The 26674-nt window shown below is 42.2% G+C and overlaps 1 protein-coding gene across 1 annotated transcript in view; it reads left to right on the forward strand.

Moving 5' to 3' along the window:
* LOC111156699 (ring finger protein 144B) overlaps positions 1-4346 on the forward strand; it is a 69354-nt gene extending 65008 nt beyond the window's left edge. Inside the window, exon 7 of the mRNA XM_022517734.1 lies at positions 697-4346. Coding sequence (XP_022373442.1) covers positions 697-837 — 141 coding nt within the window. The 3' untranslated portion in view covers positions 838-4346. The remainder of the gene's footprint in view (positions 1-696) is intronic.
* Positions 4347-26674: the final 22328 nt, after the last annotated feature.

Below are 26674 nucleotides of genomic sequence, written 5' to 3' on the forward strand. Positions count from 1 at the left end.
CAGTGTTAATAGCCTCGGAATCATATTAGCATCCCTATGAGGCTGCCAAGGAGACTCGGGTAGGGAGAATGCCGACAACTCGGGGTGACACAGAGCCTGTGCCAGAGCTCGGGTTAGCGTCCTGTTTCTTCTTCTCACCTCGGATCTAGTCCTTGCTGCCTCCCTGGCTCATACCCGGTTCAGATCATGCAGACACTGGCTGAAAGATCCCATAACTGTGACTCTTTCATATGCCTGAGGTGGTGTCTTCATTCAGGCTGCTAGGATAAATTACCATAAAACTGGGTGGTTTGAAAAATAGACACGTATTTATCCCAGTTCTGGAGATAAGAAGCCCGAGTTGAAGGTGCCAGAATGGTTGGGTTCTGGCAAGGACCCTCTTCCTGGTCTGCAGATGGCCTTCTTGTCACTGCGTCCTCACATGGTGCCCCCTGCCGGGAGGTGGGGGGAAGCAAGTGCTCTGATAATCTCTTTTTATAAGGGCACACTAGTCCTGCCGTGAGGGCTCCACCCTCCAGTCCTAATTACCTCCCAAAGGACTTCATTTCCAAATACCATTATGTTGGACATTAAGGTTTCAACATGGGAATTTTTGCGGGGTGGGGGAGGAGATAAGCATTCCGTCTGTAGTGGACGGTTCAGTGCGCATCTAGGGAGACTGAAGCACTGAACTAAGCTTTTCTTCCGAATTTCCAGGTGGTGGGGATCCTGGTGGGACTGGGCATCATTGCCCTGGTGACTTCACCCTTGCTGCTCCTGGCTTCCCCGTGTATAATCTGCTGTGTCTGCAAGTCCTGTCGGGGCAAGAAGAAAAAGCACGACCCCTCCACAACCTAAAGGTCTCCACTCTGTGCACGTGCCACGGACGTCTGGGGTTATAATGAGAAGCACGGAGATAGAGCCCCACTTAGTGAACCTGCCCCCTCCTTGCCAAACTTTGGAAGTGCCTCTGTGTCCAGACTTTGAACTGCCTGCCTATGGCATCAGAAAAGGCATCAGAAAAGCCTGTCTGAAGAGAAGGACCCGGGTTCTGCAGTCTCGGCCGGCGTCTCTGGAGCATGTCGGGAAGCTTTGGGGCTGCTGAGAAGGAGCTGACCCACCATCACTTTATCTTCCGCAGGATCCCACTGGACTGTTCAACTTCCAGCCAAATTCGAAGAGCCCGAGTGAATGCTCAGTATCATCAGTGTGTTGTCGCGGTTGGCAACACACATCGTAACTCATCAGCTAGAATCTGTTCTATGTTGATTTGACCCCCATGAGAAATATGGGAGAAACCCGGCCCCCCGTAAGAGGGAAAGGATAACACTATTAAAGGGGAAGTTGTCGTAAGAGCTAAGCAGCAGGAGTGGGTCTGTTGGTTCTGCCTCTGCGGGCTCCCGGGGGTGCTGTTCCCGGCATTCCCACAGTGACTTGGCAGAAACACAATAGGTTTCTTCCCGTGTGATCTCCGCTTCAAGCAGGAGAAAGTGCTGTGCAGAGGGAGTTGTCGCTTCCAAGAGAAGGGGTTGCAGCCACTGAAACAGTGTGGTCTGATCCAGTAGCTCTCCCTTGGCCAGTGCACCTTGGTAAAGGTGATCAACTGTCCTCCTATAGCCAGTAGCTGTGGTCTCCAGGATTGGTTTATAGGCAATATGGGCCAAGTGGCCGAGGGTCAAGGGTACCCTTTATCATAGGTAACAGAGACCTTTCCTGAGCTCTGTGTCCATGCACCCCACACAGAGTTGGCCCTAAAAGTACACACCAGGATTGCGTATCCAAGTCCACGTGTACGCCAGTCCGATAAGCTGCTGCCTGCCTAGAATTTCCATCCGTTGGGCATGCATGAGTCTATCCAGTGGTACATGAGTATAAATGTTTCCTCAAAGCCATTCTGTCTTTCCTTCTGGGACTAATGTGATTGATTATAAGTCAACCTGAAGGGTTTGTTCTTTTGCATATTATATATGTAAATTTTGGTTGCAAGTTCGTAACTCACTCAATGGTATAGACTCATAAACCTAACTCTTTTAAAACAACGCCTGGTTCAATGTCATGCCGTCTCAGTTTTGTAAAAACACCGATAATCTGGTTGCTTACATCCCTTCAGACACAGCTCAGAGCCACTCTCTTCTCCGCAGTTTCGTATTGCTCTTCCAGCGTCTGGTGGGGCAATGCAGACACTTCCTGTGTGTACAAGAAATGGAAAAAAAAATAAAAAAAAAAATGCAAGAAATAAAATGTAAATGCTTTCTGTATCATAAATGCTTTGGGTTGGTATCGCCTTATGGCAACTTCTTTTTCCCTGTTATCAGATTTTTGAATACACGGGTTTTGAAAAGATAATAACCTTTTCTCCATTGACAGGATTACCTAATTGCCCTTAGCAACATAGCCTGGTGCTTCATGGGAATTTGTAAGATGCTTGTAGAGAGCTCTCCTTGAAGCTGGCGACACCGCCACGAGGGACTGTCAGAACCCATCGTACTTCCCCAAGGTAACTGGGTAACTAGTTATTAAACTGCTGCTATCTTGGACTATTATTAAAGAACAATGCTTTGCCGATGTAATGGAATGTATCCTGAGTGGGGGTGTGTATATTTAAGGAACTTTAGTTCACACGTACATATCGATACCTGATTTGTGTGTAGTACGTCTCTCGGTCGTGTACATTTTTATTTACCATTTGTATAAAACATAGATGAGAACTCTGGGAAAACTTTTGAATGGCAACTAACCAAAAACATTTTTAATCATTTTTTGGAAATGTCTCAATATTAAGTGTCTTTATTTTCCTTTGAAACTCTGAACGCTTCAGAATAAGAGTACCCTCTTCTATCAATGTATTTCATATTAGTAGAAAGACAAGTGTCCATGTATTTGAATAATTTGCTTTGTCTTAACACTGCCTCATTATAGCAAAGGGCATTTATAACTGCTCAGGGGATCACAGGAACTCAATGAAATTGCATTTTTGTATCAAGTATGTCTGTCGTGGCAACGTCCTCCAGCACGAGTGAACTCTCTAAGCTCGAGTCTACAAAGAATCTTTAAACAGGGGCTGATTTCGAATAACCTAACATCCTATGTTATCAGAGGCAGCGCTCCCAAATTTGGAGTAACAGTAGGAGAAAACATCCATACTGTTTCCTTGGCCAAACTGAAGGAATTTGTCTTCTCACAGAGATCCTGTAACAAAATCAGCTACTTTTTCATAGAGCACAGGGAGTGGGGGTTGTTTGTGAAACAGATTTTTTAACAACCGGATTTAAGTTTTTAAATGTCGAAAAGTGCCTGGAAAATCGTGACTTCTTCCTTATGTGGCTACGTGAATTGGCCCGTGTAAGACCGTCAGAATCAACAGGGATAGGCTGGTGGGTTAGACTGAGATAGATCTCTGGTGCCTCAAAGGGCAAGGTGTAAGCCGAGCTAGAAACTTTGTTTATAAAGGAGAGAACTGACAACGTCAATAACAGAGATAGATGCTCTCATTTGGGATAATTGGCCAGTGAGAGAGTTTAACCTGCCTCCTTCCTCTGTCAGCCCTATATTCTCCTAGTGATCCTCTTTCTATACTAGGAAGAAATACAGGCCTACATGATCATGTTTGGATGTCGTGGCAAAAAAAAATTTCTGTTTGGAGTAGTATAGTCTATTTAAAATAGAAATCAAAACTCCTTCACCAAATTCTAATCTGGATGTAAATAACCCCCCATCCAGAAACCCTAACAGATATAAAGGCACAACATCGCGCTGCTGCTCCTTCTGGGAATTTTTCTCTGGTTACTAGGTAGGGAGATGAGGGGGAAAGGCATATGGAAGCAAATTTTAGAGTCCTAGGCATTCTGTTTGTTCATGTAAGGTGTTTGCTCTGGCGTTGAAATCTCTATTTTGATAAAGAGGCCTTTGAAGAACAAATAATTCACAGTGTGAATTTTCCTGTAGCCTGCATCATGAAAATTTTACCTATCTAGATTTGAAAATCTACATGTTTATTTGAATGTAAATCACTATTGCTTGGAACCCCAAATTGTCTCTTAAAGATTATTCAGACTCTATGTATTATTTTACCCTTCTGTACACAGTGCTTGACTTTCTGTTCATGAATGGATGCCTTTATGTATATAGAACCATGTATATATATGTGTGTAGCTCTGAAGACAATTTCATAATGCTGTAGATGAGTGACATTTTATAAAGCTGTCCAATCGATACCTGTAGGCTGTTACATCTCATGTCGATTCATGATCCAGAAAGTTTTGTTATGTATTTAAGAAATTGCTGTTGTATTATATTTTTCTGAATTATTTGAGAGGAAAATAGCTGTTTGAGTCTCTGTAGCCCCAATAAATGCAGAGCAGGAAAGCAAGTGTTTAATTTCTGTTGTGCTGCACGTTTCTAGACACGTTCAAGTTTATCCTCCAGGAGCCCACGAAGCACTATTAAATCCCAGGTTCAGAATTCGCAAAAAGCACCCAAATCTGCGATACCAATATGGAAATAACTCTCACCACCTTGTTTCTTAAATAAGAGGAAATATAACGCCTTCCCTTGTTGCACACATTTTTGTTGTATGTGGGATATCCCACACGCTCTGTGCACAGGCACTGATCATTATCCAGAGAAATAACCAATAATTTAGGTCTTTGATCATTCTGATAAAAAAATGCTGCGAGGCATTAAAGCCATTAGTTCTAGAAATTGAGGTTTGGGCTACATACTCTCCATGGTTGGTTCTAATCTTCCACAAGTCTGTTGGAGAAATGTACTTCCTCGTTAAGAATGTTAGTGGATTTACATTAGTGTTAACTTAAGGTTATTTCCATTTGATTAGTATTCAAGGCGGGACTCACCAAATGCTGAATGCCAGAAGTTGGTTTCCAACTAGAACTTGTGTTTCTGCAAAGCTGAAAGCTCACATTCCTATCTGCTGGTGATGGCGGCTCTTTATTGATTATTATATGGTTGTATTAGGATACTGGGGATGAAGACTTAGGATTGACTTATAATTCAAATTCCATTTTCTGGTCATTCGGTTTTGAGGAAATCAGTAAGATCGTTTTAAAAGATTTTTCAGTTATGGTTTCTTAATTTGCTTAATCCTTTCCTAGAATGTCAACATTATTACATTTTTAAAGTGTCTTTGCTAAACTTGAGTTTGCATCCCCAAAGAATGATTGAATGAACCATTTTAAACAGCAGTGATTTTAATCAGTGCCCAACCCACAAGCTCATTGCCATGTAAATTATGAGCCTAGTGAATCTGAAGAATTATAATTAGGTTTTTCTGTAATTCAATTAGTTTCATCTGTTAGATAATAAATTTATTTTTTAGACCCTAACGATAGTATCCAACTCTACATTCTGAGAAAGGAGTTTCTTCAAATAATTCAGTAGCAATTTATACTTCTATATTTCTATATTTTCTATATTTATACTTCTATATTTCTATATATTTCTATGTTTTTACATAAACTTTCTAAAGAACTTTTGAGAACAATCCTGTGAGATAAATGGAATAGATCTTAGATGCATTTCATAGAGAAAGCAGTGGTTTTATGTTCATGTCTTGTCAAGGGTCTCACCACCCTGGTAGCCAGAAAAAGAATGTAAGACTCCTTCAGAATACTTCCAGCACTTTCATTAGTTAGTAATTCGGATCTGGTCTTCATTCCCGTATCTGTGAGTACCAAGGGAATGAACTCCCCTCTCAATTACCTGCTTTGGTGGAGGTATATGTAAGACAATCATTATTTCAAATGACCATTGAGATTCTGTGCTTTTTGCGTGTCTGACAGCTTGCCTGGGGCAGATGGCCACCCCTGAGGTCAACCCCAGTCCCTCCCCGGTTTAGGTAGAGGAGAAGGGCAAGTGGAGGGCAAGCTAGTCAAGAAATTACTAGGTGGTGTGTATCCTGCTAACACTGGAATGAGAATTGCAGGGGGGCCCACGTACTTAGTTCAGATGCCAACATGTTTGCCTCTTCTCTACAATACAGAGTACGTTGTCACAGGCTCCTCTGATGTTGACAGTCAACACTCAAAGTGATTGTTAAGTCCAAATCCTTTCCTTTTAACATCACCAGCTTAAGCTATAATGTGTATTTGTGGCTGATCATTAAATAAATCAGTCCACTGGCAGTTTCAAAAACAAGAAAGGAGGCTGTAAATAATGGAGTTATTGAATGGATTTCTGATGTGTATAAAGAAGTTGTACTTCGAATTCCATTTTCTGCCTCTATGTTTTTCAATTTCATCTGTGCAATTCTATCAGTTCTCCCTTTTTAAATTTTTTTTAATTTATTTTGCATGTTGAAGCTAGAATTCAGGCTTTAGATGAGAAGAGAATGAGGTCTCCTGTTCGCCTTAATGATCTGGTGTGATCGAGGAGGGATAATTTTGAGGAATGGTGGGGGTGATTCCCGTGAATGCCATTGAACGCATTCAAATACAATGAATGTGAAATTTTTCTCAAGTTGTGACACTTCAGATTATTGATCACCCTGGACCTAGTTTCTGAAGCCAAGCGCATTTGTCTAACTAAAAGCAAACAAGTCCAGAAACCCACACACCGCCTGCATGATGTGTCCCGAATTCCAGCCTGGCCCTGGGACTTTGGCACCGCAAGGGCACGTGAACGGAATGTCGGGAGAGGGTTGGCAAATCTGATGTCACCCCGGGCACAGAACAAGCAGGCAGTGTCCTCTCTTCTCCCTGCCCCCTGCCAGTCTAGACGGGTGTGGGATCAGGGGACAGACACCCAGCTCGCAGTAAGATGACTTTACTCTTGATTGGAGCTGTGGTCCCCGGGCCAACCGTTTAAAGTGTCATTTCCTCTGTCCTGGCTCAGGCAAAGAGGGTCCGATGAGATCACAAGCGTCAGAGGGACATTGTTTTTTAGGAGGTGTGAGGAGGGGAGCCATTCCATGGCCTTGTGTGTGCTACGGCCACGAGTGTGGGTGACCAGTTTCCAGCCGGACGCTGTTCCCAAAGGAGAAGAGGGAGGCTAATACATTTCGAGCTTGTGGATGTGTGTTGAGGGAGGAATAACCTCCTCAGAAAATACATCATCTTTCTAGATTTAAAAATTTCCTTTATGTTGCTTTTTCACAAGGAGATATTTCATAGATAAGTATTTATCTAATTGTATGCTCAATTAAAATGGAAGCTATGTGGAAAGAAAAATGCAAAATTCATATCAACACAATGATTTTGGTGGAGAGCTAGCTGGTTTACTGTAGAAACTCACAATTTCACAATGCCATATGTTATGCAAAGTACTTTCAAACACATCTTCTTTTGCTCTTCCTACTACTCTAGCAAGTACATATTAATACAGCCCTCCCCAACTGATAGGTGGGAGGTGAGATTCAGGGCCTAGGTGACATGGCACAATCATAGGATGGGTTAGTGACAGAGCTAGAAACATCTTTCATGAGCCAGCCTAGGACCTCTCAGCATTCTTTTAACTTTTTTAAGTGTCTCGAAGCAACACATTTATTAACCTCAGTTTCTGTACATCAGAAATTTGGCATGAGGTGGCCGACCTCTCTGCTTTCCACCTTGCTGGGCTGAAGATCAAGGTCTTGACCAGCCGTTGTCATTTGGGGCTCAGGGTTCTTTTCCAAGAGCACTGATTGTTGGCAGAATTCAGTTCTTTCTCATGCCTTCCTTGTGGTCCTGTGTATCTTCCAGCGACGTTGAGGTGTCAAAAGTTCAGAAATAGCAGAAGCAAAACCAACGAATTGCCCAAGGAATAGTTAGTAAAAGTTGATGGAACACACACCAAAAAGACCATGAACCAGGAGCACTCAGTGAACCAAAACCTGGAACGTGGTTTGGAATTCTATTGTTATAAAGCAGCTTATATAATGAGAGAGCAGTGTCTGTTTTTCAGAGGGATTGGTTATAATCGTGGCATGTCCTTAAATGATCATGAATTGGTCAGTAGTTGCCTCATACCGACCTTGGGAGGCAGTTCACGTTTTGCATATAATTTTCAGAGGTATAAGCAAGAAATGACCCAGGTCAAATTAGTCTTGCAGAATAAGCTAAATTAAGCTTTGTTTGTATGACTAAATTGGTTTTAAACTGCAATTCAGGGCATTTTCTTTTTCTTTCTTTTTTTTTTTTTTAAGATTTTATTTATTTACATGACAGAGAGAACACAAGCAGGGTGAGTGGCAGGCAGAAGGAGAAGCAGGCTCCCCACTGAGCGGGGAGCCCAACCTGGGGCTCAATCCCAGGACCCTAGGATCAAGACCTGAGCCGAAGGCAGACGCTTAACCACTGAGCCACCCAGCGCCCCATTGTAATTCAGGGACTTTTCAAGACTGGTCTCTTTCTTATTTTAACAATTCCCCCCTTTTGGTCATTCTTTCCATAGGCTGAGAATTCTCAACCACTATGGTGTTATTCCGTGTCACCACTACTGATACAGTCAGGCTAGGGAATCGCACAGTTGATGTTTCCGTCCAGTTGCATCATCAGGCCAAGATATAATCAACATCTTCATCACTTCTGTGGTTATTGTTGGTTTCATCCAGTTGTTTGATCCTGATGGATACCATTTGGCATCTGAGTAGCTGCAGATGAGTGTAAAGCCCTAGAAAATATGTAACACACCGGAGAAGTTTGATATGAGGACTGTAAAAAGAGCAATAGTTAAGGACTGCAAAGTTCTCAGGGGCCAAGAGGTAGCCAATTAAATAACTGAAATGGGTTATAATTCTTGAACTTAACATACATAGGCACACATGATGGATTAGCAATCACATGTCCTCGTGATTACCTAGGACAGGATGAACACGAGATGTTTTGTTTCAAAAGGTGGTACTTGTAGGAGGGCTTCTGCCTAAATGAGCTTCTCTGTGACGTGAGCAAATCAGGTAATTAAATGAGAGCTACTTCTATAGAAATAAAAGGTGAACAAAGGTTGATAGTTCAAACTATAAAACTGGTTTCTGAGTTCGGAGAGCAGCCCATTGAGAAGAGTTCTGGATGTTGGGTCACGAGAATCATCAGACGGGAGCCCGGGCAGGCAGTGGTGATCTGTCAGATTTTCAGGTTTGTGATGTGAATGTTTCTAATGATGTTTCTGAGTGGCCGCATTGCAAAAGGCACGAAGATTGCCCCCACCCATAAGCTGTTGCGGTGACTTCTCTGAAGGCCTTATCAAATAGCCCAGATTTAGCTTCCGTGGTTTCTGGGAAAGAGCAATTTTAGTTCCATAGAAATTCCAAGTCAAGAGAGTGGGAGAAAATTAGAAATGTTGGCTTTTGGAGGGCTCTAGCCAAATACTGGGGGGAACCAGAAAATTCAGGGTTCAGCCCAGTTATAGGGAGAACACAAAACCTCAAAGACTATGAGCAACTTCAACTCTGATATCCATAAATATCAGATAATTTTTCCAAAAAATCATCTTCCTTTTCCTCAAAGATAACCACAGTAAGTCTTTTCTGTCTGCAGAGTAAGTCTAGTTTCAGTAAACTTGTCCTGATTATTTACATAAACGAAGAATGTGACTGACCACATAAGCTCTTTTAAACTGCTTTGCTGGAGATTTTCATGAGGAATCTCAGACTGGGCATTCGAAACTCTCTTGAGGCTAGAAAGCTGAGCCAAGGCCTGTCCAATTGTGTCCTCTTCCAAGGAGAATAGATTCTTATTGAACTTATGCAAGTATATATAGTGTCATGAAATAGGAACATTTAATAAGAGTTTCTGAATTCTGGAGGGATCAAGAAGGTAAGTGTTTCAACCTTTGATGCAAAGATACACTTTACCAAATTGCTGTAAGTTGTAGAGAGCTTAAAAGAGGAGAAAAAGGGTCCTTTAAACCTCAGAAACAAAGCATTAAAGAACCAGCAGCATTTTAAATGGAATCACAAAAAGTCTCCCGTCAGTTCATGCAGTCCCCTGTAATGATACCTGCTTTGCTTCTCGTTGGCTTAGCAGCTTTATGAGTCAATCGGTTTTCCATCAGAGTTTTAGAAATTCTTACCCAGTTTGGTGCTATGATGTTCAAGTTCTCAGAAACTGCATTTTAGAGTTCTTGTCAAGGTCTTTTCCATGAATCTCCTTGAATATGGAGTATTTTTGTTTATAGTTCATTGTAAATGTTCTCAGAGAAGAATCGAGAGTAAAACAGTAACTGTCTATAAATGACGAAAGACTTAAAAATGGCCCTGGTTAAAGATCTGAGGACAGTTCATTTTAATGCAATCGACAAGGGAATGTGGTAATTTCTATGACATACATTTAAAAATTATGACTGATTTTATACCAGGACATGTCAAGTTTTAGGAATTTCATACAAATATCCCCTATAGAAAGTTTAGCATCACTTCTTATTTATTTTCTTTCAAATGTAACATGTACAAAAAGTTACATAGTTGTAAAAAATATTTTTTTAACTCTTCTAATAGAGAAGATTCAGTTTTCTTAAATAATCAAAGACCTGATAGAGACAAAACACAGAATCTCAGTTTTCTAGGCAGATTACATTAAAGGTAAAGGAAAAACTTTGCTTACAATTTCTTATTAAGAGCAGACGATATCTAATAAAACCTTGTCCCTTTAACAGTGAGAAAACCAAATTCAAATTATACAGCAGTGTACTTTTGACATTAAAACTCTCCTTCTTTTCTTTTTAACTTAAATAAATCTATTCTGATCTTAGTCAGACTTGACCACACATAAGATTCCTTTCTCAAGATTCCTTTCCCACAAACCCTTCTACAACTTTCTATAGCCATTCAGCTTTTGTCCTCTTTTTCTTTTCTGATTCTGGAACAATCATTCTAATTAGCGCAAAATTGCTTTCTTTTTTCCTTTCCCAAAACCTAACCAACCAATAAACCTCACATCCTTCAGCCCTTTCCTTATTAAAAATAAAAAATTAAAAATTAAAAAAGTCTATTTTCCTCACCTACTTTTCATATACTGTTGTTTTCTTTCACTTTTGTTATTTATAGCAGTTTTATTTTTACATATGGATTACAAATTTTAACTTTTAATAATCTTTGCTTTCCAGAGAAACCTTAGAAGCAAGCAATTGTGAGTGGTCATATATTAGTATCCCATAGTAGATTAGCAATTTGTAAATACATTTCATAATTTCTAGAATTGTATTCTTCCTCATTTTTTAAAAAAGATTTTATTTATTTGACAGAGAGAGAGCACAAACAGGGGGAGCAGCAGAGGGAGAGTAGAAAACAGGCTCTCTGCTGAGCAGGGAGCCTGATACAGGGCTTGATCCCAGGACCCCGGAGTTATGACCTGAGCTGAAGGCAGACGCCTAACCAACTGAACCACCCAGACACCCCATGTGTTCTTCCTCATAATGAAATTTCCTGGACATCTGGATGGCTCAGTTGGTTAAGAGTCCTCCTCTTGATATGGGCTCTGGTCATGATCTTGGGGTCCTGGGATAGAGCCCTCCTTGTCCTCTGCACTCAGCGGGGAGTCTGCTTGAGGATTTCTGTCTCTCTCTGCCCCTCCCCCTGCTGGTGTGCATGCGTGAGCACATACACATGCATGCTCTCTCAAATAAATGATCTTTAACAAAATTTTCTTTCATCGTGGCATAAAACATGTTTACTTATAAAACTAAGTATCTTTTGCCTCTCTGTAAAAAATTAAAAGACCAAAGTAAATATACTTATGTTTATCATTTAATGTTTACCTTATTTTTAAATGACTTACATATTCAATAAATACCTATTATTTAGTTTATCTTAGAAATTTTTTTTATTTACATTTATTTACTTATTTTTACAATTGTGTTTGGATTAGACATCCAAACTATCTTAAGATAGTTTTGTTATTGACAACTTTTCAAGGCATGCCTGCTTTATGAAGCCAACAAACTTTAGCTTTTATTTATTCAAGATTATCCCAGATCATTTGAAATTGAAAAACATTTGGGCTGGCTTCTTTAAGCCAATTAAATAGAGCTCTGTACAAATAAGTTTTGGCAATACCATCTGGAGGTAGAAAAACATCTTATCTATATATCTATGACACATGCATAAACATACAGACAGATACAAAGATCTTATAGTTTTTGTTTTAAAGGTTTTAGCCATGACCCAGGTGTAAAACTGAAAAGAACAGTTGTATCCAAATTGTATTCTGGCAGATGGACTAAGTTAAGTTTACCTGCTCAGATGACTTAAGTTTTTTTCTTTTAACTAAGTATTTTTCTTTGCATGCTGTAAGGTTTTATTTTATTTTATTTTCATGCTGTAACGTTTCACAGCTATTTTTGGAGTGATTTTGTCTTTTTAGTAACTTCTCTACCCCCATCAAAGAATGAATTTCATTGTCCCTGAAAGGTTTGGAATCCTTTCTTTTAAGGATGTCCTTTACAGTGGACTTATCTAAGTTAAAGATTCCCCGAAACAGCCACTACAATTCCAAAAATTTACTCATTTTCCAAAAAGGCACAAGAGCCTGGTCCATAGGCCAGGCGGAACCCATCTCTGTCTTCAGATAACACTACAATGTTCTAACTATGAGGAGCTCTGTTTTCCAAAAGCTGTTACAAAACACAGGTCCTCACATGTTTCCTCCACTTCTTTTTTTTTTTTTTTTAATAAAGTTTTTATTTATTTATTTGGCAGACAGAGATCACAAGTAGGCAGAGAGGCAGGTGGGGGGCGGGTGGGGAAGCAGGCTCCCTGCTGAGCAGAGATTCCGATGCGATGCGGGGCTCAATCCCAGAACCCTGAGATCATGACCTGAGCCGAACACAAAGGTTTAACCCACTGAGCCACCCAGGTGCCCCTCCCCCACTTCTGAACAGAATAGAGTGACTTCCCAAGAAGCTTCAACAAACAAAATCAGAAAGCAAGCATGCCCAGTGAAGTTGGAGGCTCAGAATGCAAAGACAGGAGTTTCGATCCAATTTCGGGGTTGATGAGAAAGCATCTGGGTTCCTGGGCTCTCTGGGTACCAGACCCGTTTTGCTCACTGGCCTCAGACTCATTGGGGGTCTTTTTCGGATGGCATTTCTCATGCCATGAAATGGCGAACGTTCAGAAAGAGCAGAAGTGAAACCAGTGAATCGCCAAAGTGGTAATGAGTAAGAGGTTACTGTGCACACACCAAAAAGACAGTTTGTAAACCAGGAATACTCGCACTGAAAGATGGAATATGAGGCTCAGCAGCATATTATCATAAAGCTGCTTATATAGTGAGAAAGCGGTGATTGATTATAGTATCAGAATTTTCTTGAATGATAGGGCATTGGTCACTGGTGACCTCCTATCAACGTCGGGGAGCAGTTTTGCTTGTGATTTTCAGAGGCACAAGCAAGAAATGACCCAGGTCAAGTTAGCCTTGCAAAATCAGCTAAATTAAGCTTTGTTTGTATGACTAAACTGGTTTTGTCTGCTCAGGGGAATTTTCAAGGCTGTGTTCTGTTGGCATTTTATTTTCTCAGAGCTCTTCTCAGAGTCACTGCAGATCTCTTTGACTTTCTCTTCTGCTCCATCTCTGATTTCCCTGAAAGGGACACAGGCCAACATGTTTACGGTGGTCATTCTCAGTGAGCCATTTCGCCTTTTGCTGTTTTGTTTCCCTGCTCTGTGAAGCCAAACACGTCACAGACATGATGCTATCAGCTGAAGAATTCACAAACTCAGGGAAGCGTTAAGAGCAAAACCTAGCTTTCCTACAAGGAGATTGTGGTCCCCGGTTTCATTTGAATCTGGCACAGCCAAGGTGAGAGCAGCATCCCTTCTTCTGGCTGGAAGGTCCATTTGGTCTTTCCAGGAGACAGATCTCATGGTTTTCAACAAAGCTTCAGAAATTTCAGGATTGGCTTGAATCTTGTGTTGGTTTCAGAAGGGACAAGGCCTTGTGAGAGCTGATTTAAAGTACGGGACGGTGTTTCTCCTCAAGTTAGACCACTAAAGCAAGGAATTTGAGTTAACCCGTTGCTGGGCGTTGTTGAGGGGCCTGTACCGGAAATCAAGGTCATCCCCTTCTCCACTCTCCTGCCCAGTGCAGGAATACAGACCTGGACCAGGTGCTTTAGGTGTTTTGAGCTAGAAAGACTGTTCTTCTGAATAGGATGGATGAGTAGATGGAGGTGTGAGAGTGCTACTAGTCCCTTGTGGCTTTGGACAATACACAAGGTATCTTGGCTCCAGCTTCCTCATCTAGACAATTGGAAATGACTGTTTTCTAGATCCAAGAACTTCTTACTAGATGAGGAACTGGTAATTGCCAAAAGCAGCTTCTGGGCACCAAATAATGGATAATTCCAGAAGCGTGTGAAAAATATTACCAGTTATTTTAAAATAAGAAAATTTAAAGAACAAGGGTTGAACTTCATGATTTGTTTATAGTTCTCGATGGCTGAAAAGACTTACAGCAAAAATTGCTTGGGGGAATTTCCAGGGACGTGTCTCTTCTAGCATTTATATTAGAGACATCAGAACCTCATTATCCTTATTTGAAGCATGCAATGCATTATATATATTCTGCATGTATCAGTCTTAGGATTCTTTTAACATTCAGTTGCTTGCTGTTGATTAGTTTTTCCTCAATGTTTCTGGTACACATCGCATGTTCTATGAAGTGAGTTAAATTTAAGGGGTAACTCTGTGTTGATGGATGGGATAGTATGTGAAAGTGTGTGTGTGTGTGTGAATGAGTAGTAAATACCCAGGTGGATGGCTGGCACATCAACTTAGACGCCATGACATTTTTATTCAGGCTGAAATAATAAATTTTACTTTCAAACGCAGAACACAAAACTACTTCCGGATTTCAAACAGTGAATTAAGAATTGACAGTTACGTAAATATTTTTAAGGGCTTTAAAAAACATTTTGATTTTTGAACTAAAATGTGTTTATTTTTCCATGGATTGCCTGAAACCCACAATAAGCTTTTCTCATTTGTGACAAAATGTTTCCATTTAGGGCTTTCGACATTGGAGAGTAACATTTTTAAGAGTGGTCCCACTAAACTTATTTCTAGTATATCAGATGTCACTAATGTAACTGTGACCGAACCCATGCGAGTTCCCTCAGTGAGTCCCAGACACAGCAGTTGGAGTGGTCCCACAATGGAAACTCTCACCTGGAATAATTTCCAAAGCCACGACTCCCTGAGCAGGGGTGGATGAGTTCCTGTCATTGAGGGTTAGAGTGACTATTAAACACAGAAACCTTGTTGACAGATGCAGAGGTCGCTTAAGGTCGCGCATGCGCTTTAGGGAACCCTGCCTCTGCGTACCCTGTACGTTATGTAAAAGAGGCTGAGGCTCCTCCTCCGGCAGGGAGTTCAGTGCTATGATGACGTAAAGGTCATCTGTCATGCTAGAGGTCACTCTCTTGTCCATCTGTGCAGGTGCACGCCAGGGGTTCCGGCCAGACTGGTGCGGGTGGTCTCTGCAGGCTGGGGGTCCCCTCAGGGCGGCGGCTGTCGCTGGAGCGGCGGTGTCTCTTCCCACCTGCCCGAGGTCAGAGACGAGGTGGAAAGAAGAGCTCGAGGAAAAATGGAAGACAAAGGTGGGGGAATACTAGCAGGCGGGCAGTGAAGGTCAGGTTTGGGGTCTAGCTGGTGACAAATCCCTCCTTTAGTTTTTTCCTGCTCCTCATTCTTGAGGGGCACGAGGAGAAGGTCCGTTTTCTGTAGCTACTTCCTGCTGGACATGGGCGGAGTCATAGGACGTGATAGATGAGCATATTATATCCCCTGGTTAGTTTTAGGTGTGTCTGTGGGTCACCAGGTTCCCCCCACGCTGCTTGTGTTGCTCCCGTTTGTAATTTGATGATCTCTATGCTCGTGGACCCAAATGATACCCAACAGTTATGTATGCGAGGTTCAATCAGCAGTAAGAGCCGTCTTCAGTTTGTGTCCCTCTGCCATGACCCTACTGAGATACACTGAGGAATTTACTTCCCAAGCATGTTCTAGTGTGTTTATGGATTTTTGCATCTCTAGGATACTAGTGACCAGGACTAACGTCAACAAAGTGTTCATTTTAAAATCCGACCAAGGTTGAGGGGGCTAGGGTACTGTCTGTTTTGCTGTGTACTGGACAGTCACAGAGAGAATGATTCCGTCTCCAGAATAGAAGTTTCACGTTAGTGAGTGGCTCGCAGGAGTATCAGTTGTCATCTGGTGCTGGTGGCGTTTCTTCCTTCTGGGGCCTCTGGTGCAGATGCTTTTTGACTCTAGTAGGGCGCATCCAAGATGCGAGTCTATTTTAAGGAGGAGTGTGGAGTTAACAGCCCTAGGCAGATCCTGTCCATATAGGGTGTAGTTGATCTGGGGTGGGCCCGTTTTTCTAAGTTTTGATGTCCACCTAGTCCCCAGGTTCATACAGGTGAGGCTTAATTTCAGGAGACAAAAAATCTTCCATATTTGTTGAGTGTATCTACCACCTATTGGAGATTAATTATATGCTTAAGGTCTAGAGAAACCTCTGGAGGTTGGAAGGAGTCAGAACCTTTTGGAAAGAGCCTCACGTAAGTCATTTGGAATGGGCTGAGCTTTTAGTTTGCCCTTTGGGGAGGCTCTCATTCTAGGGTGAGCTGTTGGTAGTCACTTCAACCAATTCTCCTGGGTCTCCTGGCACAATTTTGCCAGGGTCTTTTTCAGAGTTCTGTTAGCATAGTCTGTCTTCTACGAAGACTGAGGCCTCCAGGCAGAGGTTAATCTCAACTTGTCTTTAATGTGTTTAAGGCCTTTGTTACTTTATTAGCTCCTTCTGTCCTACAGGAAAAGGCCTTTATCCACCCAGTAATTTAACTATGAACACCAAAAGGTGTCTGAACCCTCCAGGGACCTTTGGCATTACAGGGAAGTCTGTTTACCAGTGTTCCCCGGCATGGTCCCCCAGCTCTGGGTTGCTCTAACTAGACAGGGTATTGGAGGTCTGGTTTATACATTTGTCTACAGGAGACACATTGGTTTCTTATCCTCTCAGTAATTTCCTTCATTGCTGGCGTGCCCATAATCTTTATTAATAGTAGGTATGAAGCTTACCCTAATGGGTGAGTTGTGCATACTTTTTTTTTTTAAGACTTTCTTTATTTATTGGACAGACAGAGATCACAAGTAGGCAGAGAGGCAGGCAGAGAGAGCGAAGGAAGCAGGCTCCCTGCTGAGCAGAGAGCCCGATGGGGGGCTCGATCCCAGGACCCTGAGATCATGACCTGAGCTGAAGGCAGAGGCTTTAACCCACTGAGCCACCCAGGCGCCCCAAGTTGTGCGTACTTTTAAGGAATCCCCAAGCAGCCTGCCCAGATTCTCTCACTGTTGTTTACCATCCATCCTGTGACTACTGGAGGCTGTTAATAACCTTATTTTACAGGCTGATCTCTTCCTGGAAGTAGGATGGAGAGAATTTACATCGTGGCAGAGAGGAGGTTAGTGGCAAATGCGAAATCTCCCCAGTCTTGGCAGGCCTTTTCCCTCATGTGGCTCCATGGGCAGGAATTCCAGTGAAGGCGTATTTAGTATCAGTCTACATAGTGAACGCCCAGTCTTTACTCCGTTCTAATATTCTGCCTAATATTTCTACCTTTTGGGCTGAGGTGCCTGGGACCATCTTTTCGTCTCTATGAGAGCATTTAGAGATACTACTGCATATTCTGCCCTTCTTTTTTTTTTTTTTTTTAAAGATTTTATTTATTTGATAGAGATCACAAGTAGGCAGAGAGATGGTGGGGGGTGGGGGGAGCAGGCTCCCTGCTGAGCAGAGAGCCCGATGCGTGGCTCGATCCCAGGACCCTGAGATCATAACCTGAGTCAAAGGCAGAGGCTTAACCCACTGAGCCACCCAGGAGCCCCATATTCTGCCTTTCTTAGTCAATTTTCCATAAAACCGCTGCCATCTACAAACCAGACTTCCTCTGCATTGGACAGAGGATCGCTGTGGAGATCTCTGAAGCTAGAGTAAATGTGATCAAGTACTTTATGACTGGGGAGTAGGGTGGCAGCTCTATCTGGGGGGTGGGGGTGTCTCTATGAGCATGGCCTGCTATTGTAACATTCTGGTTTGATTCCAAAAAACTTGAAACCTGGTGTGGGATCCAAACAGTCATCGGTTGGCTGATAGTTTTTCTGTTTCTTTTACCAAGAGGAATGAGGCTACTATAGCTCTCGGGCAAGGGGGCCGATGCCTGGCCACTGTGTCCAGCTGTTGAGAAAAATAAGCTACCATTCTTTTTAAAGGCCCCAGTCTTTGGGTTACCAGCCCTACAGCTACTCCTTATCTTTCATGTACACACAAATCAAACAGCTTGTCAAAATCAGGTAATACTAAGGCTGGGGCCTTCATAAAGAAGGCTTTGCATTGTCCAGCTTCAGGAAAAGGGGCAGTTTTAGTTTTCAGCGATTCCAAGTCAAGAGAATGAAAGAAAATTGGAAAGCTTACTGTGGCAGTCAGAGCCAGAGATTCAGCTCTAATAAACTAGAAAAACTCAGGATCCAGCCCAGGTTTATAGGCAAACAACTAACATTAAACAATCAGAACTGGAATCTAACATCCACATAGACGTGTTATTATAATTTTTCTCTAAAATCCCCCTTATTGGCATCAAAGATAGCCCAAATAAGACTAATGCGTTTGTAAAACAAGTCCAGTTTTAGCAGACTTAGCCTAATTATTTACATAAGCTTGGCAAGAATGGCAATTGACCCCGTGAGTTTTTAAAATCTGCTTTGCTGAAAAAAAAAAAAAAATCTGCTTTGCTGGAAGGTGCCTGGCGGGCTCAGTCAGTCGAATATGTGCCTCTTGATCTTAGGTTCAAGCCCCATGATGGATGGAGAGATTACTAAAGAAACAAAACAGAACAGAAACAACAATAAAAAAACCAAAAAACTCCTTAGCTGGGATTTTTTAAAAAATTGTTATTAAATTTTCATGTTTTAAATTTAAATTCAATTAATTAACATATAGTGTATTATTAGTTTCAGAGGTAGAGGTCGGTGATTCATCAGTCTTATATAACACCCAGTGCTCATTACATCACATGCCCTCCTTTTTTTTTTTAAGATTTTTTTTAAAATTTATTTTTTTGACAGAGATCACAGGTAGGCAGAGAGGCAGGCAGAGAGAGAGGTGGAGAAGCAGGTTCCCTGCTGAGCAGAGAGCCCGATGTGGGACTCGATCCCAGGACCCTGAGACCATGACCTGAGCCGAAGGCAGAGGCTTTAACTCACTGAGCCACCCGGTGCCCCATCACATGACCTTCTTAATGCCCATCGCCCAGTTACCCCATCCTCCCAGCCTTAGTTTATCCTGATTACACATAAAATTCTTTCAAAGATTACCCTTCATAAACCTTCTACAACTTTCTCATTCAGATTTTGTCCACAGCCTTCTCTCTAAACTATCAGTCTTAATTTGGGGGCAAAATTACTTTTTTCTTTTTCCCCCCTTCAATATATTCCCGTTCCTTGTATCTTATTGAAACACATCTTACTTTTCTTGCATACAAAGTTGTTTTCCTCATAATTTCCAGCAGACTCAATTACATTTATTAGAATTTTGACTTTTAGAAACCTCAGTCTTGAGTGAAAATTAAGTAGCAACCAATGTAAACTGTTACACCAGAATTCTTTAGATTGACAAATTTATGAATATATTTCACAATTGCTAGAAACATTTTTTCATAGTATGACTTTCATTAGGCATAAGACATCTTTATTAACAGACCCAAGTAAACTAAGGAATTTCTCTGCAATATAAAGCCAAAAGCAGACAAACCTTCGTTCTGTAATCAATGCTTTAGTATTCTCTTATTTGAAGAACCCCAAAACTTAGATATCCAATGAGTTCAACCCAATATATTATTTAATTTAGCAAAACTTCAACGTTTGAGGTTACCAAAGGTTTTGAAAAGTATATAAAAGTTTAATCTGCAAAGCTTTTAATCTGTTCAACCTACTTGTTCTTACCTATTTCCCATGGCAATTTCAGGAGACAGACAAAATCAACCATCCTTTTAAGTCATTTTTCTGACAAATCACAACAGATACTATATGAATTTAATGAACAAATTCAGATAGAATGAAAGTTGATTATCTGTTATATTTGATGTTGGTAACTCCAAAAGACATGCCTGTTTTAATTTACCAAAGATTATCCCAGATCACGTGAACCTGAAAAACATTTGGGTTGGTTTTTACCTTTCTGACTTTCAGAATGCCCGATGTTTCTAAGTACTTATTTTTCAGCCAATGAAATCGAGCTCTTACCTGTTCCCGGTGCATGTTTCCGGGGAATCTGAGGACTGCAGCCTCCTTTGTCCAGGGTTGTAAGGGACGGAGGAGGTGCACAGGGGCCACGCAGCCAAGGTGGAAATTTGAACAGGGAACAGCAAACAGAACAACAAACAGGCCAAGCAACCAGGTGGAACGGAGGTTTCTTTCTATTTCCCAGGCCCTAGACAGTCTCTAGTAGATCACACCTGTTTCTCCCGGCTGGAGCATGCAAACCTCTGAATGGCCATGTCATGGGATCTTCTGCCCCCCAGGGATGTCTAGACTTCGCCCCGTTGGATGTTTAATCCCCCAGAGCATTTCCCAGAGAGGTCCTGTTCGCCCGGAGTGTTCTATTACGCCAGCTTGGCCAGACTTTGTGAGACAACTCTAGCTCTACCTCTAAAAGTCGTGCCACGGATCTGGCGTAACTCACCCCAAAAGGAATCCTCTTGAGTAAAAGTAGAGTGGCCCCTGGATTTCAGATGAGGCCAGAACGCCAGGCCCGCGGTCACAAGCACCAAGAAGAGAGTCCCCTCCGAGGGAGCTGTCTCTGGAATCTATGGCTTGAACTGGTTCTGCCGGGTGAGCTGCTGCCGCCCCCCCCCCCCCCCCGCTCCATCCATTGGAAACCCGGGGACCGGGGCCACAACCTCAGAAGGACCAACAGTCCTCTCCTCCGGGCACCAGATTTGTAATGCAACCCACGCGAGTCCCAGACACAGCAGGTGGAGTGGTCCCACAAAGGAAACTTTCACCAGGAATAATTTCCAAAGCCACAACTCCCTGAGCAGGGGTGGATGAGTTCCTGTCATTGAGGGTTAGGGTGACTATTAGACACACAACCCTTGTCGACAGGTGCAGAGGCTGCATAAGGTCGCGCATGCGCCTTAGGGAACCCTGCCTCTGCGTACCCTGTACGTTATGTAAATGAGGGTGACGCTTCTCCTCCGGCAGGGAGTTCAGAGCTATGGTGACGTAAAGGTCATCGGTCATGCTAGAGGTCACTCTGATCCATCTGTGCAGGTGCACTCCAGGGGTACCGGCCAAACTGGTGCGGGTGGTCTCTGCAGGCTGGGGGGGGGTCCCCGCAGGGCGGTGGCTGTCGCTGGAGCGGCGGTGTCTCTTCCCACCTGCCCGAGGTCAGAGACGAGGTGGAAAGAAGAGCTCGAGGAAAAATGGGAGACAAAGGTGGGCGAATACTAGCAGGCGGGCAGTGAAGTTCAGGTTTGGGGTCTAGCTGGTGACATAACCAAGGAAGTAAAACAAAGACTTGAAAAAAATCTGCAGACTTAATTTCTATTACCCATTTTAATGAAAACAAAAATGTGTATTGATTGCATCTTAAAATGGAAATGATGGGAAAAAAGAAAAGGGGAAATGATTGTATTCTTTCCCTGTTACACATTCATAATCTACAGGGTATTTCTCAAATGTTTCCACATAAACATCCTCAGCTGGTGTAGGAACATGAATTCACCCCTGGCAGAAAGAGGAGATGACCTGGAAATACTGCCCAAAGTGAACCACTGAGGACTAAAAACTTACTTGACCTCTCCTGTTTTGTTTCCTGATTTTATTGTCTTTAAAATTCATCCAAAAATTACAATCTACTCCATGTCATTTGGATTTCACTTTAAAGATAACTGCAAATTACCTAAGTAAAATGAACTTCTTCTTTTTTTTTTTTTTTAAGATTTTTATTTATATATTTATTTGTCAGGGAGAGAGAGAGAGAACACAAGCAGGGGGAGTGGGAGAGAGAGAAGCAGGCTTCCCACTGAGCATAGAGCCCGACATGGGGCTCGATCCCAGAGTCTTGAGATGGTGACCTGAGCCGAAGGTCATCTGCTTAACGACTGAGCCACCCAGGCGCCCTAAAATGAACTTCTTTTTTTTTTTTTTTTTTTTTTTTAAAGATTTTATTTAATTATTTGACAGAGAGAAATCACAAGCAGGCAGAGAGGCAGGCAGAGAGAGAGGAGGAAGCAGGCTCCCTGCTGAGCAGAAAGCCCGACGCGGGGCTTGAACCCAGGACCTGGGATCATGACCTGAGCCGAAGGCAGCGGCTTAACCCACTGAGCCACCCAGGCGCCCCTAAAATGAACTTCTTGAAGATGCTTTTTTTTGTATTGTTTTCTCCAGGATCCACGGTGTACCCCAGGGGTGTGCCTATGCCTATTTGAGAAGCATGGACTATGGCTGAGCTCACTGAAGAAGGCAAGGCTCTCAGACTACCCCCCTAATTATGAAACACATATTCAGAGCCGCCTTTGTACAGACAAATGTGTGGCACTTGCTTGCCTCCAGTGGCTTACTCTGGTTTAGGAGAAAAAGCACACCGGGCGGTAGGATGATGAATAACCATATCGGGTCATCCCTGATGAACGCCAGGTGAGTGATAGAGATCTGTACTATGAGCATGTGGAGGAACACAGACATTTCTGGCTAAGGGTTCATAGAGCTGATACTGGGTCAAGGCTCTAAAAGATTGTTAGGGTCATGATCGCAAAGAAGAGGACAGGGGCATTCCAGAGAGGGGCTATGGTGACAGGAGGGTGGCTGGGGGTGGGGGGTGATAAATAGTCTAATTAGGGTGAAACAAAGCTCCTGTAGGGCCAAGGAGAGCCAGGTGCAGATGGGAAAAGAGACTTGGCTGCCAGGCTCAGGAGGGTGGGTCTTTTTAGAGTGGGACCTGTTTAAGGGCTGTACGCTTGAGAGGTGATTTTTGCAAACGTACATATTTGCTGGCTAATCTGACAGCAGCGTGTTGGTTGAATCGTAAGGGAGCAGCACGAACGGTGTGGCAGTAGTCTAGGTATTACTTAATTAAGGCCTGGTGCAAAGTGGTGTCCACAGAGAAAAGGGAGGGGAGACAAAGCAAATGAGAAAGATGTTTCGTGCATATAACATTTAATAGTATTTTGGTGATCATATCATTTACAGAATAAGTGCTTTTTAAAAACAACAGCATTCAACAGTATAACAATACTGCTCTTTTCTTGCTTGAACATATTATTGAATCAAATCCGGAAGCCCCACAGACTTGCTCTCAGTCTTTACCCAGAACCAGCTTAGAAGAGGTTTTGTTAACGTGAAGCTTACTCATGGGTTTTACCCTTAAATCCTCTTTGGAACAAAGCAGGGAATAAATAAAATTATTCACGAGGCATGATAACAGGACAGCCAGATCAAATGTAGAACAATTGTGTGGGAGATGGATTTCTCCTTGGTTTTATAACTTCACTTGTTATGAACTAAGCACAGGAGAGTTTCCCGTAGAAATGAATTCATTAGTGTTTAAGAAATGCTTTCAACCCAGCTATCTTCTCCTTTTCTGGGGAAAGCTGGGAGCACTGCAGTACACAGCCAGCTTAACAAAGACCGGAAATGGAGCTGAGTCCTGAAAGCGCTCCGAGGACGAAGGTTGACCACTTTGTTTTTCATGTAGTTGGAAAGGAATTCCCTTTGAAAGAGCAGTAAGGTGTGTCTTTCCCCTTACTGAGCTGCCACTCTGTCTGCTAAGAAGAGATACGGTTGTAATCTGATGTTCTATACTTCTGTTTTTGTTTTTTTTTTTTTAAGATTTTATTTATTTGACAGAGAGAGATCACAAGTAGACAGAGAGGCAGGCAGAGAGAGAGGAGGAAGCAGGCTCCCCGCTGAGCAGAGAGCCCGATGCGGGGCTCGATCCCAGGACCCTGAGATCATGACCTGAGGTGAAGGCAGAGGCTTAACCCACTGAGCCACCCAGGCGCCCCTATACTTCTGTTTTACGTGTGAAGAACTAAAGCTTATAGCACATTACCCACTTAACTCAGTGGTTCTATTTTAGAACTGATGATTAGCCCAACCTCATTAGACGATTCTTTTGCCCTTTGCCTGTGGAAACCATTTGCTCTTTGAAAGTCTGGCACAGTAGCTGTGGGAGGTCTGCTTAATTATAGCTGAACAGAGACCAGGGAACAGAGACGAGGAACACTGAATTCTGGCCAGCTTGGCCTCTGTTAATCAATATCCATTATTTTAGGAGGAAAAAAAAAAAGGAATAGTTGCATGAATGATCAGAGACCAACATGTCCTTCCATGTAACAAATAGTAGGAGGGCTCAGCACCTCCCCATTTCCGCGTTCATCTGTCGATGAGCAGGAGGAAAAGCATAACTTGGAGAAATGCTTGGACTGTTGTCCCAAGTTCATCCGTAGATACGGGCACATACAAATGTTCCTCTATCAGTTTTGCTCTTAGTTTTGTTGTATTGAGAGGGTGAAGAATTGAGTCAGATAGAGAAGTCTTGTAATTAAAAACAATCTCTGGGGCCCCTGGGTGGCTTAGTCCGTTAAGTGTCTGCCTTTGGTTGGGGTCATGATCTCAGAGTCCTGGGACTGAGTCCCTCATTGGGCTCCTTGCTCAGCAGGGAGTCTGCTTCTCCCTCTGCCTGCTGCTCCCCCTGCTTGTGCTCTCTCTCTCTGTCAGATAAATAAATAAAATCTAAAAAAAAAATTATCTCTGATTCTCAGAATGATGCTTTTATCTGGTTCTTTCTCTGTTGTTTCTTACTAGCTAGATGTTTGTCTGTTTTCTTAGTTTTTCAAACAATGAATTCTTGGATTAATTAATTTTATTTTGCTTTCTAATTCATTAATTTATTTTTTAATCTTTGTAATTTTCCCTCCTGCCTTCTTAGCTTTTAATTTTTTTCCCTCCTGCCTTCTTAGCTTTTAATTTTTTTCCCCCTTTTTATATCTTGGGTTGACTTTTTCACTTATTTCCATTCTTTCTTGCTGAGTTATAAAACCATTTAAAACTATGGATTTTCTGGGGCACCTGGGTGGTGTACTTGGTTAAGCGGACTCTTAGGTTTGGCTCAGGTCCTGATCTCAGGGTCGAACCTGGTGACTGGCTCTGTGTTCAGTGCAGAATCTGCTTGAGATTCTCTCTGCCCCTCATGCTTATGCTCCCTCTATCTCTAAATTTATAAATCTTTAAAGAGAACCTATGAATTTTCCTTTCCACGTAAATTTGACGACATCCAATAAATTTTAATAAACAGTGTTGTCATTGTTGGTCTTTTCTGCAAAATAATCACCATTTTGATTTCTATTTAATAGTGGTTTGGTAAGATAGGTCTTGGTTTCCAGGTGCATTTTGTTTTTCCTTAAAAATATGACAGATTTCAGGGCTCCTGGGTGGCTCAGTCGGTTAAGCAGCTGCCTGCGGCTCAGGTCATTATCCCAGGATCCTGGGATCGAGCCCAGTATTGGGCTCCCTGCTCAGTGGAGAACCTGCTTCTCCCTCTCCCTCTGCCTGCCGCTATGCCAACTTGTGCTCTCTTTCTCTCTCTCTGCCAAGTAAAATCTTTTTAAAAAATGACAGATTTCTAAGACTGTTTGCTTTTGCACTGGGGTCATATAACCTGAACTGGCTCCACTTTGGAGAATATACTGAGGGTTGCTTTGTCGGAAATAATCAGAAGATATCCCATAAACACGTATTTATCTCTGACGTGTACAAAGCTTTTGACTTACTTATTTTAATTTCAGCTTTTTGGAAGGATAATCAACGAACAATTCTAAGATTTGTGAAGTATCCGTCATGCTGATGTAATGGGTACATCGTGAAAGGATTTCCTCCCAGTCACTTAACACATCCCTAACTTCACTTAGTTATCTTTGTGTGTGTGTGTGTGTGTGTGTGTGTGTGTGAGTGTGTGTGAGAGCATTTAGATTTGACCCTAGCACATTTTAATAATGCAATACCGTGTGACCAACTATAGTCTCCTTGTGTCACATGAGGTGCTTAGAACTCAGGCATCTGCAGTTGAAACCTTGTATCCTTTTACCAAGCTCTCCCTACTTCCCCCACTTCCCAGCCCCTACTATTTTTCTAGCCTATGAGTTTGATCTAAAAAAAAAAAAAAATTCCACATGTAAGTGATACCATGCAGTATTTGTCTTTCTTTCTTTGATTTATTTGACTTTGCAGAATGCTTTCAAGATCCACCCATGTTGTCACAAATGGCGAGATTTCCTTCATTCTCATAATTGAACACTATTGCTCTGTGTGTGTATAAATCCATGTACATAAATGTACGTGTCCATATTACATCTCCTTTGTTCATCTGTGGGTGGACATATAGGTTCTTTCCATATTTTGCCTATTGTGAATAACGCTGCAGTGAATATGGGAGTACAGATTAGCCCTTCGGTATCCTGTTTTCTTTTCCTTTGGATGTAAACCCAGGAATGGGAGCACTGGCTCATTTATTCTGTTTTAAATTAAAAAAAAACAAAAATCTCTACTGTTTTCCATAGTGGCTGTACCAGTTTACATTCCTACCAGCAGAATCAATCTATCTATCATCTATCTATCTGTCTGTCTATCATCTACCAAACTCTTGATTTGGGCTCAGGTCACAATTCCCTTGTTTTCCTCCATATTACTGCGCATATGTGTTACCTTTTG

This window comes from Enhydra lutris, unplaced genomic scaffold (genome assembly GCF_002288905.1).
Source record: "Enhydra lutris kenyoni isolate GAN:26980312 unplaced genomic scaffold, ASM228890v2 scaffoldscaffold48, whole genome shotgun sequence".
Taxonomy (NCBI): Eukaryota; Metazoa; Chordata; class Mammalia; order Carnivora; family Mustelidae; genus Enhydra; species Enhydra lutris.